General features: G+C 40.3%; 1 protein-coding gene across 8 annotated transcripts in view; it reads right to left on the bottom strand.

The window, feature by feature from the left end:
• LOC128703343 (PDZ_signaling and DUF4749 domain-containing protein Zasp66) overlaps nt 1–16,296 on the bottom strand; it is a 325,662-nt gene that overhangs the window by 155,261 nt on the left and 154,105 nt on the right. For all 8 annotated transcript variants that reach the window (XM_070085326.1, XM_070085325.1, XM_070085330.1 and 5 more), the window contains exon 2: nt 8,638–8,786. In XM_070085326.1, the coding sequence (XP_069941427.1) occupies nt 8,638–8,786 (149 nt within the window). The remainder of the gene's footprint in view (nt 1–8,637; nt 8,787–16,296) is intronic.

Here is a 16,296-nt window from a genome sequence, read left to right as displayed (position 1 = left end):
CAGGTAGTTGCGCTCTTTCGATAGGTATGTTGAAGATTCTTGTTAGTAGTACACACAGTGCCTCTGCTCCCTCTCTAAGGACCCATGGAGAGATGGTGTCCGGTCCCGCCGCCTTTGAGGTATCTAGTTCGCTTATCAGCCTCTTCACTTCCTCCTCGGTTGTGTGTAGTGTATCCAGTAGTTGCTGGTGTGCCCTACCATTTCTGTCTGTCACATCTCCACAGAAAATACTTCCTTAAATCTCGTGTTGAGCTCTTCACATGCTTATTCGTCGTTTCTTATGATCTCTCCTCCTTCCTTCTTCACCCTGATTACCTGGTTATTGACTGTTGTTTTCCTTCTTATGTGGCTGTACAACAGCTTTGGGTCAGGCTTGGCTTTTGATGCCAAATCTGACACAAAGCGTATCTGACCAGCGTATTGGCGCTGGATCTTCCTCCTCATCCATGCATATTCGCTTCTGGCTGTTCGACTAATCTTATTTTCCTGGGTCCATTGTCTTCTGTAATTTTTCCATTCTCCAGCGCACTTAGTTTTGGCGTCTCTACACCTCTGGGTGAACCAAGGACTTGTTCTTGTCTTCCTATTTTTTCTGTTGGCCTTAGGTACGAACCTCTCCTCCACATCCCTGCATTTTGTGGTCACGTCTGTACTCACCTAATTGTGGTTGCAGGGGCCGACTTATAGCCCCTGGCCCTGCCTCTTAACTGGTTGCTACTAGGCTCACTCTCTCTCTCTCTCTCTCTCTCTCTCTCTCTCTCTCTCTCTCTCTCTCTCTCTCTCTCTCTCTCTCTCTCTCTCTCTCTCTCTCTCTCTCTCTCTCTCTCTCTCTCTCTCTCTCTCTCTCTCTCTCTCTCTCTCTCTCTCTCTCTCTCACTCTCTCTCTGCTCCATGAGCTTTATCATACCTCTTCTTAAAACTATGTATGGTACCTGCCTCCACTACCTCACTTTCCAGACTACTCTATGACTGAAGAAATACTTCCTAACATCCCTGTGGCTAATCTGAGTCTTCAACTTCCAATTGTGACCCCTTGTTGCTGTGTCGTCAGGTCGAGTTCCCTTAACCTTTTCTCGCAGGACATGCCCCTTAGCTCCGGGACTAGTCTCGTTGCAAATCTTTGCCTGTGTTGTAAACCTTTGTGTGCGTGTGTGTGTGTGTGTGTGTGTGTGTGTGTGTGTGTGTGTGTGTGTGTGTGTGTGTGTGTGTGTGTGTGTGTCTGCATGCGTGCGTGCGTGCCTGAGAGCCTGCGTGTAAAAGCGACCCGATGTTGATGAGAAATATTTGTCTAGTCAGACATAAATACATTGACTGAGTTGTTTATATACCGTTGGTTTCGTAGGCTTAGAGTTGTTATCCTACCTCAGCTCGTACAAACACTCAGTCCTAGTTAAGGTATAGTGGCACCCTGCGGTAGCTACCTACAATACTTCGCTAAAACCTAGGTACCTATTTACTACACCTAAGCACCTAGTTACTACATCTAGGCATCTATCTACTAATCTAGGCACCTATTTATTGCACCTAAGCACCTATCTACTACACCTAGGCGCTTATTTACTACACATGGGCACCTATTTCACCTAGGCATTCTTTTACTACATTTAGGCACCTAATTACGACACCTAGGAACCTATTTACGTCACTAGCACCAAATTACTACTTCTATGCACCAATTTACTTCCCTTAGGCACCTATTTATTACACCTAGGCACCTAATTAATACACTTGACTCCTATTTACTACACCTACACACCTATTTACTACACCTAGGCACCTATTTACTACACCTAGGCACCTATTTACTACACCTAGGCACCTAATTACTGCACCTAGGCACCCTTGATTTGTATTCCCTAGAACGCAGGCGAGAAAGATACATGGTTATAACGCAGGCGAGAAAGATACATGATCATGTACACTTGGAAAATCCTAGGGGGATTAGTACCAAACTTGCACACGAAAATCACTCCCTATGAAAGCAAAGGACTCGGCAGGAGATGCAACATTCTCCCAGTGAATAGCAAGGGCGCCACGAGTACACTGAGAGACAACACAATTAATGTCAGTGGCCCAAGACTGTTCAGCTGCCTCCCAGCATACATAAGGTGGATTACCAATAGACCAACGGCAAATCTCCTTACTTTAGTCCATCCTTCTACCGACATTTACTCGCGACATAAAACACGAGACCAGCAGTAAATGGCTTTCACGCGCTGCTGAAATGCTACTCTCAAACATTTTTACGGCTCATAACACCAAAAACACAAATACTGAAACATTACAGTTTCCCTTCGAATTTAAGAGAGAGAACTCAGCGTCAGATGATACGAATAATAGGCGTTCGTGAGCCAGGTCATGAGAGTGAGCAGCGTTCGTGAGCCAGGTCATAAGAGTGAGCAGCGTTCGTGAACCAGGTCATAAGGGTAAGCAGCGTTCGTGAGCCAGGTCATAAGAGTGAGCAGCGTTCGTGAACCAGGTCATAAGGGTAAGCAGCGTTCGTGAGACGTGTAAGTCATCCAAGCAGAGGCCGTGTTTGTTTACCTCGGGAGACGCTGCCTTCCGGGACGTCCGTTGAAAACCAGAAATAAAAATAAAGGAAGTCAACATTCAACATTCAAGTCAACCAATCACCTCTAGCCATTTTTAACTTCTTTCTCTCATTCTTTATTTCTTACTTTCTATTTTCTTTCCTTCTTTCATTTTTTCTTTCTTGATGGTGTTTGATACTCGCAAAGAACTCTTGATCCAAGCATCTGCAGCTATCCTTTCCTTACATGAATCTAACATAATTACATCCTATCCCCTCAGCCTCTGCATAACCCTCAGATGTTGAGCGCTTACCCGAGGTTCTTGTAACAACTGAACTTCGGCAATAAACGACCGTAGAGTTATCCGTCAGGAGGACGATGTAAAGCTATAAATCTATTGTTCAGTTGCTTGCATTAAAAGTTTGCTGCCCTTCCAAGACAGTGTCACTGACAGTAAGTGCTGTGAACACTGTACAGATACTTAGAGGTTGAACAAAGCAGTGATATTATAAGTAACGTTTACTGTAGACTTCGAAAAAAACTTAAATCCCTTAAAAAGTTTGTGAGGAGGAATGGTACCATCAATGTAAACTAAGCTAAATTGTTCTACGGGATGTTTATTATATCTCTCATTCATTACCAAACCCATCACTTCATTAGCTAAACTAATTTTGATTTTGAAAAGGGAAGGCCAGTGGAAGGCCTCTGGCAGATGACCAAAAGTTCCAGTCGCGGGTCATCGTATAGCTTAGACCCGTGTCAGGAAATAATATATCCTGTTACCTGAAGAATATTACTTAACCTAACTTAACTTAGCTTTCACCTACTGCCCTTAATAAACTTTAATTAATCCAGAACGAGGCCATGAGAAAAATTCTGATTGTTCCAATGTGAACTAGAAATATAAACAAGAGATTCTTGTTGTCTTCAGGTGGTAGGGTCATGGAAGGTCTAACGTTGTGCCAGCGTGGCTCAGGGATGTGCTCTTTCATGCCTACACTATGCTAAATAGTGCCAATAACGTACCAGCTCATAGTCTATAAATCAATTGGCTGAAGGTAAATATGAGTAATCTAGTCAGATTGAAGAACCCTGTGAAATGCGGTTCACCTGTCCATGATATACCTCCCAGTTCACTGCCTACTGTGAGGATAACATACACGCCTGTTAGTATGAACATTGGAAACCCATCCGTCCTTAAGGCAACAGTGTTAGAAGCGACTGCCACGCTTGCAGATACTTGCTGTCCAGTAAGTACAATACTTACACTGATGGCTCAGTTCAGCAGACTACAAGCCGCACTGCAGTAACTTGTAAAAATACGAAGGTACGAAGGAAATCAGTGTATGAAGTGTAGTAGCATCAGCTTCGTTAGCTGGCTCAGTGCTTGGCGTGTGTGTGTGTGTGTGTGTGTGTGTGTGTGTACATGCAAATGTGTATGCATGGGTACATGTGCGGCGTCTTTAATGAATTAATGTGACACACTGCAGCTTAGCCCTGCCTAACTTGCCTTGATTCAATCCACATTCACCGAGTGTTGTTGTTGTTATTGTACTCAGTGCAGTAGAGTTTGGTCTATGGTGTTCAGGGGCTGCCACCACGATAGTACTAGTACGTATTGTTAGGTACATAATTATTCTGCATTGTTATATGTCACAAAAGTTTCACTTTCCCCTCGTTATCTATCTATCTATCTATCTATCTATCTATCTATCTATCTATCTATCTATCTATATATATATATATATATATATATATATATATATATATATATATATATATATATATATATATATATATATATATATATATATATATATATATATATATATATATATATATATATATATATATATATATATATATATATATATATATATATATATATATATATATATATATATATATATATATATATATATATATATATATATATATATATATATATATATATATATATATATATATATATATATATATATATATATATATATATATATATATATATATATATATATATATATATATATATATATATATATATATATATATATATATATATATGTATGTATGTATGTATGTATATATATATAATTTATGTTTCCCCAGCTAACTCTCAGATTATGGTGATACTTTCATAAAAATTTTATTTCTCCTGCTTAAGGAATAAGGAATTATGAGAGAAGTTAATTCCAGTGTCTTTGAATCTGTAGTTGGTGAACCAACACCTAAATACTTGTCGTTATCTTATTGCCCTGGCGAAGTCTCTTACCTCTGGCTGAAATCTGACCACTATGCACTCACAAATTTCTGTTCACCTATTGGTGGGAGTCAAGTTTCAGCTCCTGACCCCCCTCCTCTCTGCTAGCCGCTAATGGGTTCACTCACTCTTCCTGACTGAGACTTCTCATACCTATTCTTAAAGCCACGTCTGGATCTTGCATCTACCATTTCCCTGTCTATATTGTTCCACTTCCTAACCACTCTAATGCTAAAGAAAAATTTCCTAACATCCCTGTGACTCATCTGTGCTTCTGATTTCCAGCTGTGCCCTCGTGTACCTGAGACCCGCCTCTCACACAGACTCACCCTGTACATTCCACTCAGTATTTTTCATGTTGCAGTCATGTCACCCTTAGTCCTTTAAGTCCAGTAAATGTAAGGTTATGAAAATTTTGGCAAAGAAGTCCTAAATCAAAATACAAACTTTTCGCAAGGAGAAAGACCTCGAGGTGAACAAAGTACTGAGCATATCACCTTAGGCGCACGACAATTGAACAGTAACTGCAGAAAATACAAACCTAGAGCAGGAATCCAGCAAGGAGTCACGGGCGATCGACAAGGGTTCGATCCCCCGGCTAGTCGCAGTGTTGCTATTGATTAAATACCACTCGTTCGTGGTTACAGTTCTATATATACTGCTTGTGGAGGCTAGTACACCAAACGGGGAGTAGAATGAAATTAGCTCTTAGGCACCCACACCATCGTATGTTCTCAGATCACTGTACAACACCTAGCTCTGCTGGGTGCGTGATCTTTGTAGGATTGGATGGTCCAGTGGGTTAGAGCGTCGTGAATTTTTGCTCACCATGATCGAACCCCGACTAGCCGGGGTTCGATCCCCCGGCTAGTCGCAGTGTTGTTATTGATTATATACCTCTCGTTCGTGGTTACAATACTATAGTACATAAATATATATATATATATATATATATATATATATATATATATATATATATATATATATATATATATATATATATATATATATATATATATATATATATATATAAACAAACACACACACACACATATGGTGAATATGATGTTTGGCAGTACGAAGCTTAACCTGTCAAAAACTGAGATAAAGACACCCTCTCTTCTCTCAAAATATATTTTCTTATGAAAATATTGCATCAGGTTATCTAAGCTAGGTTACGTCAAGCTGTTTGATATCAGAGAGGATGTTTGTTTCAAAATACTTCGTTCAAAGATTAAACAAAACGATGAAAAAAGACTGTCCATTTTACACCTTTTTTTTTAAAGTGCCATTATGAAAAGGGTAAATGTTGATATACATAAACAACTGGTGATATTATTCCTCCATCTTAGCTGCTGACTTCTTGCTTCCGCCACTACCACACACGTGTCACCATAATTATCTGCATGTTATCCGATATGTGTAACCTTTCTTCAATATTTTTCTTCTCTTGCGTTGCCAAGTCGACGCTGCGCACGTCTCACTTCTTCCTTCATATTTCTTTACCTGTCCTTCGAGTATCAAATATTTTATAAATAGATCACCGTTACTCCTCGTCATTTTTCTTTTAGTGATTTTCGAAGCTACGTATCATGTGGCATGAAGCCCAGGTGACTGTGGCTCAGGCTTCAGTCTTTTATGGCTAACATGACTCATTGATATTCTTGTTACATATAAGGTTCAGGCTGATCTGTAGTGTTCTCGTCAGAACATCATATAAGGTTCAGGCTGGTCTGTAGTGTTCTCGTCAGAACATCATATAAGGTTCAGGCTGGTCTGTAGTGTTCTCGTCAGAACATCATATAAGGTTCAGGCTGATCTGTAGTGTTCTCGTCAGAACATCACATTGTCAGTTTATTTTCCTAATCCTCTCATCAATCTCACCCTCAAACATTCCACTATTAGATCAGTAGCTATGAAAGCTTGTAAGAAATAGTTACAGCAAGACTGGAGGTAGTATTATGTAGGAATTGCCCTCAGCACCTTCACTGATTATATCATGCAGGGGGTAATGGAATGTAAGGATATAAGTGGGGAATATGGGAGTAAGGAGTCAGTAGGCAGGGGATAGGCAGGCGAGGTGGTTAGCGGCGAGCGGTAGGGGAGATGATTAGTGGAGGTAGGTAATGTGAGGTCACAGGTGATGCACCTTCACCTCTCATTACTCTACCCACCACACTACTCACCCTCTCACTACTCACCACACTACTCACCCTCTCACTACTTGAAATAAAACAATGAATAAAAGAGAAAATAACGGGGACAGTGAGTATTACTATTCTACTCAAACACAGTTTATTATTAAGTCCTTGTACAATAATATATTTGGGAACAGGAGAACATTATTGGGGTTTAGATAAATGGTGATTGTACATATAAGCAGTGAGACAGGGAACACAATCAACTTGGCGAAAATGAATATAACTTACAATATAGTTCAGAGGACAGTTCACCACAGGCCCCAAGACCTACACAGCACGAGTACTGCTCCAAGCCAGTACTCTGCCCAATGTCTCCAACAGTCTCCTCCAGACACTTCAGCAGCCTTCTCCCGAGCCCTGTACCCCAGCAGCAGCTCCTTTCAAATCTCCTGCTCAGAGCTCTGCACACAGCAGCAGCTCCGCTCAAAGTCCCTCTGATCAGATCTTCCTTGGGCATATTATATGGTGGTCCAAGCACCCTCCACAATGGGGTGTGCACCACGTATTACGACCTGACGCCGAGATCTGACGCTGAACAGGCGTGGCTGACAGACATTTGCCAAGGCCATGTGTGACCATATAATTGGTTAAATTAGGTCTCCCCAGAGACCTCACAAGCCCAGCTGAACTACATCACAATTATGGTTCATCCGCACTTGTAAATCCAGAGATTTTTTTTTTTTTTGGCTATTTTCCTTGGTGAAGTAAGGAGAATTACCAACAAACTTTTGGTTGTCCTCAAGAGGGAACTTGACAAGAGCCTCAGATCATTTCCTGACCAACCGAGGTATAGTTCGTATGTTGGGCTACGTGCAACCAGCCAATACTAACAGCCTGGTTGATCCACAGGGAGACCTGGACTGAAACTGGGCCGCGGGGGCGCTGACCTCCAAAATCATTCATCAGGTATCCTTCAAGTACCACTCATCCTCTCTAACTATCCTGACGGTAACTCCTACACAGATTTACTTCAGTCCTGCTGGCGGTAAATGCTTTAAACTTCCATTGCTGTTGAATACATAGTGAAATACTTGACGATATCCTCATCACTCATCTGAAGTTTCGCACCTCATGCACACCATACAATAAGTGTCAGGGGCCCGAGACTGTTCAACTGCCTCCCAGCACACATAAGGGGGATTACCAACAGACCCCTGGCAGTCTTCAAGCTGGCACTGGACAAGCACCTAAAGTCAGTTCCGGATCAGCCGGGCTGTGGCTCGTACGTTGGTTTGCGTGCAGCCAGCAGCAACAGCCTGGTTGATCAGGCTCTGATCCACCAGGAGGCCTGGTCACAGACCGGGCCGCGGGGGCGTTGACCCCCGGAACTCTCTCCAGGTAAACTCCAGGTAAACACTTCAGTTTTGGAATAGAATACTGAAAGGAAACAGTAAATTTTTCCTGCGGCAATTTAACTATTACACAGAATAGGATAGGTGCACATTACAGTGTAGCCAATGTTGTTAAATAAAGTATAAACAGACAAAAATCTTTTAAATAACTGAAATTAACAACGCTGAGCCTCCGGCATCTCCAGCTGTCCATGCACCTGGATTAGTAATTGTCCGCTGTATGGAGAAGGCAGCTGCCCTGCCCTCTCATCATACACAGCGGGACACTTGTATCCCCCGGGCTGGTGCCTTACCTCTTTATCTGGACGGCGATCTGATTTCCAGCGTTGTTGAAGAGATCTGCGGCCTGCTGGTGTGTGATGTTCTTAGTCTCGGTGCAGCTGATCCTGGTGATGATGTCGCCCTTCAACAACGTACCATCAGCTGGTGTTCCCACCAACACCTGCCGAAGAAACGGAATGTTTGTACCGCCTCTCTAGTGATGGAAGTGCACATTACATAAACAAACTGAGCGGGTACTTATATAAATACACATGACCCCTGTACTTGACATATGCCAGACGCATCCTACAGTATGCACCTCCAATATCGAACCCACATCTGATAAAGCATGTCAAGAAACTATACAATATGCTGATTTTTTTAATGAGACAAAACTCAGAGTTAAATTAATTATGAAGAGAGACAAAAATACTGAATCTGATAACATTAGAAGGTACAACTACCAAGAGAGGCACAACACCGACGGACAAAGTTCTCTGAGGCAGCACTTGGATAATATACTATTAGAGAGGCAGAGAATTGAAATAAATCAGTACAATTAAACTTTAAAGCCAGAGGAATAACAGAAATTATTTCTTCAGCCATAGGGTGGTCAGGAAGTGGAATGATTCGGATGAAGTGTTGAAGGAAGATTTAGTAAACTGCTTTGAAATAAGCCAGTTTTGAAGTGGAGGTTGATGGCGCTGAAACTCGATCCTGAAATCCATATAATTCATCACATTGGAAATCCGCGGAGCTGATACTGAACCCACGAGAACAAGAAAGTAATCCACAGGTGTAAATTCCATGTTGTAGACACGCAGTCCACCTTCCTGGGGAATCGAATTTGAATGATTCCTGGTCCTCATTAGTTGTAGGACCCTTGCGGGTTTAACGTTCTAAATAATTAAGACGCTACATTTCTGAAGTGCTTTAGTCATTTATGCTGATTACTCTTATTAAATGACTGAAGAGCTTTTAGGTTGAAGATGCGTACTTGATTTTGAATATATACATATATATGTGTCGTGCCGAATATGTAAAACTGGTCAATTAGCAAGAACTCATTTAAAAGTCCTTTCTGAAATTTTCTTTTATACGTTTAAAGATATATTTTTTCATTAATGTTAATGTAAAAATTTATAATTTTGCACAAAAGGAATCTTAGAAAACTTACCTAACCTTATTATAACAAGAACAATTTATTTTAGCCTAACTCAACTAAATATATTTTAGATTTGTTTACAGTAATTTAATACTAAACAAACACAGTGAAATATGTTTTTTTCGTTAGGTTCAGAATGATTTTGGCGAAATTATTGCGTTGTTGTATAGTGATGCGTTGTACAGTGTTGTGTTGTTGTATAGCGTTGTGTTGTATAGTATTGTGTTGTTGTGTACTGCTGTGTTGTATAGTGTTGTGTTGTTGTATAGCGTTGTGTTGTTGTACAGTGTTGTGTTATATAGTGTTGTGTTGTTGTACAGTGTTGTGTTGTACAGTGTTGTGTTGTTGTACAGTGTTGTGTTGAATAGTGTTGTGTTGTATAGTGTTGTGTTGTTGTATAGCGTTGTGTTGTATAGTGTTGTGTTGTATAGTATTGTGTTGTTGTATAGCGTTGTGTTGTATAGCGTTGTGTTGTATAGTGTTGTGTTGTTGTATATCGTTGTGTTGTATAGCGTTGTGTTGTATAGTGTTGTGTTGTTGTATAGCGTTGTGTTGTATAGTGTTGTGTTGTTGTATAGCGTTGTGTTGTATAGTGTTGTGTTGTATAGTATTGTGTTGTTGTATAGCGTTGTGTTGTTGTACAGTGTTGTGCTGTTGTACAGTGTTGTGTTGTTGTATAGTGTTGTGTTGTTGTACAGTGTTGTGCTGTTGTACAGTGTTGTGTTGTTGTACAGTGTTGTGCTGTTGTACAGTGTTGTGTTGTTGTATAGTGTTGTGCTGTTGTACAGTGTTGTGTTGTTGTACAGTGTTGTGTTGTGTTGTTGTACAGTGTTGTGTTGTATAGTGTTGTGTTGTTGTACAGTGTTGTGCTGTTGTACAGTGTTGTGTTGTTGTATCGTGTTGTGTTGTTGTACAGTGTTTTGTTGTTGTATCGTGTTGTGTTGTTGTACAGTGTTGTGTTGTTGTACAGTGTTGTGCTGTTGTACAGTGTTGTGTTGTTGTATCGTGTTGTGTTGTTGTACAGTGTTGTGCTGTTGTACAGTGTTGTGTTGTTGTATCGTGTTGTGTTGTCGTACAGTGTAGTGTTGTTGTACAGTGTTGTGTTGTTGTATGGTGTTGTGTTGTTATATAGTGTTGTGTTGTACAGTGTTGTGTTGTATAGCGTTGTGTTGTACAGTGTTGTGTTGTATAGTGTTGTGTTGTACAGTGTTGTGTTGTTGGATAGTGTTGTGTTGTTGTATAGTGTTGTGTTGTACAGTGTTGTGTTGTATAGTGTTGTGTTGTACAGTGTTGTGTTGTTGGATAGTGTTGTGTTGTTGTATAGTGTTGTGTTGTACAGTGTTGTGTTGTTGGATAGTGTTGTGTTGTTGTATAGTGTTGTGTTATTGTATAGTGTTGAGTTGTTATATAGTGTTGTGTTGTACAGTGTTGTGTTGTTGTACAGTGTTGTGTTGTTGTACAGTGTTGTGTTGTATAGTCTTTTGTTGTTGTATAGTGTTGTGTTGTTGCTGTATAGTCTTGTGTTGTTGTATAGTGTTGTGTTGTTGTATAGTGTTGTGTTGTACAGTGTTGTGTTGTTGTACAGTGTTGTGTTGTACAGTGTTGTGTTGTACAGTGTTGTGTTGTTGTATAGTGTCGTGTTGTTGTATAGTGTTGTGTTGTACAGTGTTGTGTTTTTGTACAGTGATGTGTTGTTGTACAGTGTTGTGTTGTTGTAGAGTGTTGTGTTGTACAGTGTTGTGTTGTTGTACAGTGTTGTGTTGTTGTATAGTGTTGTGTTGTTGTATAGTGTTGTGTTGTACAGTGTTGTGTTGTTGTACAGTGTTGTGTTGTTGTACAGTGTTGTGTTGTTGTATAGTGTTGTGTTGTACAATGTTGTGTTGTTGTACAGTGTTGTGTTGTTGTATAGTGTTGTGTTGTACAGTGTTGTGTTGTTGTACAGTGTTGTGTTGTTGTATAGTGTTGTGTTGTACAGTGTTGTGTTGTACAGTGTTGTGTTGTTGTACAATGTTGTGTTGTTACATAGTGTTGTGTTGTACAGTGTTGTGTTGTTACATAGTGTTGTGTTGTACAGTGTTGTGTTGTTGTACAGTGTTGTGTTGTTGTATAGTGTTGTGTTGTACAGTGTTGTGTTGTACAGTGTTGTGTTGTTGTACAGTGTTGTGTTGTTACATAGTGTTGTGTTGTACAGTGTTGTGTTCTACAGTGTTGTGTTGTTACATAGTGTTGTGTTGTACAGTGTTGTGTTCTTACATAGTGTTGTGTTGTACAGTGTTGTGTTGTTGTACAGTGTTGTGTTGTTGTATAGTGTTGTGTTGTACAGTGTTGTGTTCTACAGTGTTGTGTTGTTCTACAGTGTTGTGTTGTTCTACAGTGTTGTGTTGTTCTACAGTGTTGTGTTGTTACATAGTGTTGTCTTGTACAGTGTTGTGTTGTTGTACAGTGTTGTGTTGTACAGTGTTGTGTTGTTACATAGTGTTGTGTTGTACAGTGTTGTGTTGTTATACAGTGTTGTGTTGTTGTACAGTGTTGTGTTGTTACATAGTGTTGTGTTGTACAGTGTTGCGTTGTTGCACAGTGTTGTGTTGTTGCACAGTGTTGCGTTGTTGTACAGTGTTGCGTTGTTGTACAGTGTTGTGTTGTTGTACAGTGTTGCGTTGTTGTACAGTGGTGCGTTGTTGTACAGTGTTGCGTTGTTGTACAGTGTTGCGTTGTTGTACAGTGTTGCGTTGTTGTACAGTGTTGCGTTGTTGTACAGTGTTGTGTTGTTGTACAGTGTTGCGTTGTTGTACAGTGTTGCGTTGTTGTACAGTGTTGCGTTGTTGTACAGTGTTGCGTTGTTGTACAGTGTTGCGTTGTTGTACAGTGTTGCGTTGTTGTACAGTGTTGCGTTGTTGTACAGTGTTGCGTTGTTGTACAGTGTTGCGTTGTTGTACAGTGTTGTGTTGTTACACAGTGTTGCGTTGTTGTACAGTGTTGCGTTGTTGTACAGTGTTGTGTTGTTGCACAGTGTTGCGTTGTTGTACAGTGTTGCGTTGTTGTACAGTGTTGCGTTGTTGTACAGTGTTGCGTTGTTGTACAGTGTTGCGTTGTTGTACAGTGTTGCGTTGTTGTTCAGTGTTGCGTTGTTGTACAGTGTTGCGTTGTTGTACAGTGTTGCGTTGTTGTACAGTGTTGCGTTGTTGTACAGTGTTGCGTTGTTGTACAGTGTTGCGTTGTTGTACAGTGTTGCGTTGTTGCACAGTGTTGCGTTGTAGTACAGTGTTGCCTTGTTGTACAGTGTTGTGTTGTTGTACAGTGTTGTGTTGTTGTACAGTGTTGTGTTGTTACATAGTGTTGCGTTGTTGTACAGTGTTGCGTTGTTGTACAGTGTTGTGTTGTTGTACAGTGTTGTGTTGTTGTACAGTGTTGTGTTGTTACATAGTGTTGCGTTGTTGTACAGTGTTGCGTTGTTGTACAGTGTTGTGTTGTTGTACAGTGTTGTGTTGTTACATAGTGTTGCGTTGTTGTACAGTGTTGCGTTGTTGTACAGTGTTGTGTTGTTGTACAGTGTTGTGTTGTTACATAGTGTTGCGTTGTTGTACAGTGTTGCGTTGTTGTACAGTGTTGTGTTGTTGTACAGTGTTGTGTTGTTGTACAGTGTTGTGTTGTTACATAGTGTTGCGTTGTTGTACAGTGTTGCGTTGTTGTACAGTGTTGTGTTGTTGTACAGTGTTGTGTTGTTGTACAGTGTTGTGTTGTTACATAGTGTTGTGTTGTACAGTGTTGTGTTGTTGCACAGTGTTGCGTTGTTGTACAGTGTTGCGTTGTTGTACAGTGTTGTGTTGTTATACAGTGTTGTGTTGTTATACAGTGTTGCGTTGTTGTACAGTGTTGTGTTGTTGTACAGTGTTGTGTTGTTACATAGTGTTGCGTTGTTGTACAGTGTTGCGTTGTTGTACAGTGTTGCGTTGTTGTACAGTGTTGCGTTGTTGTACAGTGTTGCGTTGTTGTACAGTGTTGCGTTGTTGTACAGTGTTGCGTTGTTGTACAGTGTTGTGTTGTTGTACAGTGTTGCGTTGTTGTATGGTCACGTTAAGACAATAGACAGAAGCAGATGGTTTACCAAATTTTTAAATCTTCTTAACATTTTTATGCTATATCATCACAATAATGACGGGAGTGTAACACGAGCAGCGACCCACCATCAGTACTAGTCTAAGTACTAGCAGATAACAAGACGAAGTCCTCAATATAAATATATAAATAAAAAATACCCATTACATAGCAATCTTTAACTGGGACAACGTCATGTATTATCAAGAGACTTGACGAAGCTCAATGCTCAGTAATGTTGGCAGTATTCCATTTGTTTGTGTAAATCACAAGAAGCCATTTTTATAGACCAGTTTACCTGACAGACATTTCATGCAAGAAGACTGAGACACCATTGAAGAAAGTGGTTAATTAAAGGCACTGATGTCCTGGGATTTACATCAGAACAATAACCCGAATTGAGTACTAACAAACTTACTTACAAACCTGAGACACTGACTGAGGTAGAAAATAACCTGGGCGGTGTGAATATACAGCTGGTGAAAAATAATCTCTAGTGTGGGTTCATTTGGTTTGTTTTATATCTCTACTGATATTAAAGCTTGCGGCCAGGAACTACTGGTCATTTAACTGTGCCTAATAGTTGGTATAAGAATAAATGAAGGTTGGAGTGAGTGAAAGAAAATAGTTATGGTTAGAAGTGAAGCAAGAACCGGATAAGTGTAACTTACACGATACGGGTGAGGATCGAACTCACGGCAAGTAAGTCGTAAAACTCCAGGCCAGTGCGTTAACCACTGGGCCAGCTGGCTGCCATAATATTCATCCAACTAGGTATATTCATACACCATAGGGAAGCTTGCTTGGGTCACCACTGTAACCACTGTGGTCACAATGGCGGTCCATGCTAACCTACTTATGGTGTATAAATAAACCTAGTTGGATGAATCTTATTGTAATCAGCTGGCCCAGTGGTTTACGCACTGGCCTGGAGTTTTACGACTTACGTGCCGTGAGTTTGATCCCCACCCCTACAATGGTTTGCTTGCAATCTTTCATTTCGATTTCTTGAGATTGTAAATTATTCGTGCCAGCACTCTCCGTCCTGCCGTGGGCTGTCTATCGGCTCTCCAGTATGTCGAAGTGGGATCCATCACAGGCCTGTGTATGAGATTCCAGTGCAGTCCAGGGGTGAATAATGTTATCAGGGATCTCTTAATACTAGCCAGCTCACCTCACACTCACTTAACACTCACCTCACACTCACCTAACAATCACCTAACTCAATTAACACCCACCTCACACTCACCTCACTAACACTCTGAGCGGCTGTATGCAATCATCGTTAATCTTGGCTATTCAAAGCTTTTTGCATTTGTATCACGGCATAGATGCGTCAGTTGTGTGTGTGTGTGTGTGTGTGTGTGTGTGTGTGTGTGTGTGTGTGTGTGTGTGTGCGTGTGTGTGTGTGTGTGTGTGTCTTTGTGTACTCACCTATTTGTGGTTGCAGGGGTCTTCCTCCTGGCTCTTGCCACCTGACTGCTTTTAATGAGCACTGGACATCTTGACAAAGAGATATGTCAATAAAACGTTTCCTTGTCGCTGAGAGTGAAATCATTGTGTAAATGTTCATGGGTCGTTATTCGTGTAACTTAAAGCTAAATTGATTTAATATTGTATTGAAGGAAACTCTCTGGTTACACTGAATCTTGCTATTGTTGCGTTGTGTTATTATCTTAGTTATCTTACCATCGTTGGGGTGTGTTATTATCTTAGTTATCTTACCATCGTTGGGTTGTGTTATTATCTTAGTTATCTTACCATCGTTGGGTTGTGTTATTATCTTAGTTATCTTACCATCGTTGGGTTGTGTTATTATCTTAGTTATCTTACCATCGTTGGGTTGTGTTATTATCTTAGTTATCTTACCATCGTTGGGTTGTGTTATTATGTTAGTTATCTTACCATCATTGGGTTGTGTCATTATCTTAGTTATCTTACCATCATTGGGTTGTGTTATTATCTTAGTTATCTTGCCATCGTTGGGTTGTGTTATTATCTTACCATCGTTGGGTTGTGTTATTATCTTAGTTATCTTACCATCGTTGGGTTGTGTTATTATCTTAGTTATCTTTCCATCGTTGGGTTGTGTTATTATCTTAGTTATCTTACCATCGTTGGGTTGTGTTATTATCTTAGTTATCTTACCATCATTGGGTTGTGTTATTATCTTAGTTCTCTTACCATCGGTGGGTTGTGTTATTATCTTACCATCGTTGGGTTGTGTTATTATCTAAGTTATCTTACCCTCGTTGGGTTGTGTTATTATCTTAGTTATCTTACCATCGTTGGGTTGTGTCATTATCTTAGTTATCTTACCATCATTGGGTTGTGGTACTATCTTAGTTATCTTACCATCGTTGGGTTGTGTTATTATCTTAGTTATCTTACCATCGTTGGGCTGTGTTATTATCTTAGTTATCTTACCATC

Source organism: Cherax quadricarinatus, chromosome 15, assembly GCF_038502225.1.
Source record: "Cherax quadricarinatus isolate ZL_2023a chromosome 15, ASM3850222v1, whole genome shotgun sequence".
In the NCBI taxonomy this organism is placed as follows: Eukaryota; Metazoa; Arthropoda; class Malacostraca; order Decapoda; family Parastacidae; genus Cherax; species Cherax quadricarinatus.
Note: the sequence above shows the minus strand (reverse complement) of the source record. Positions and strands in the feature narration are given on the sequence as shown.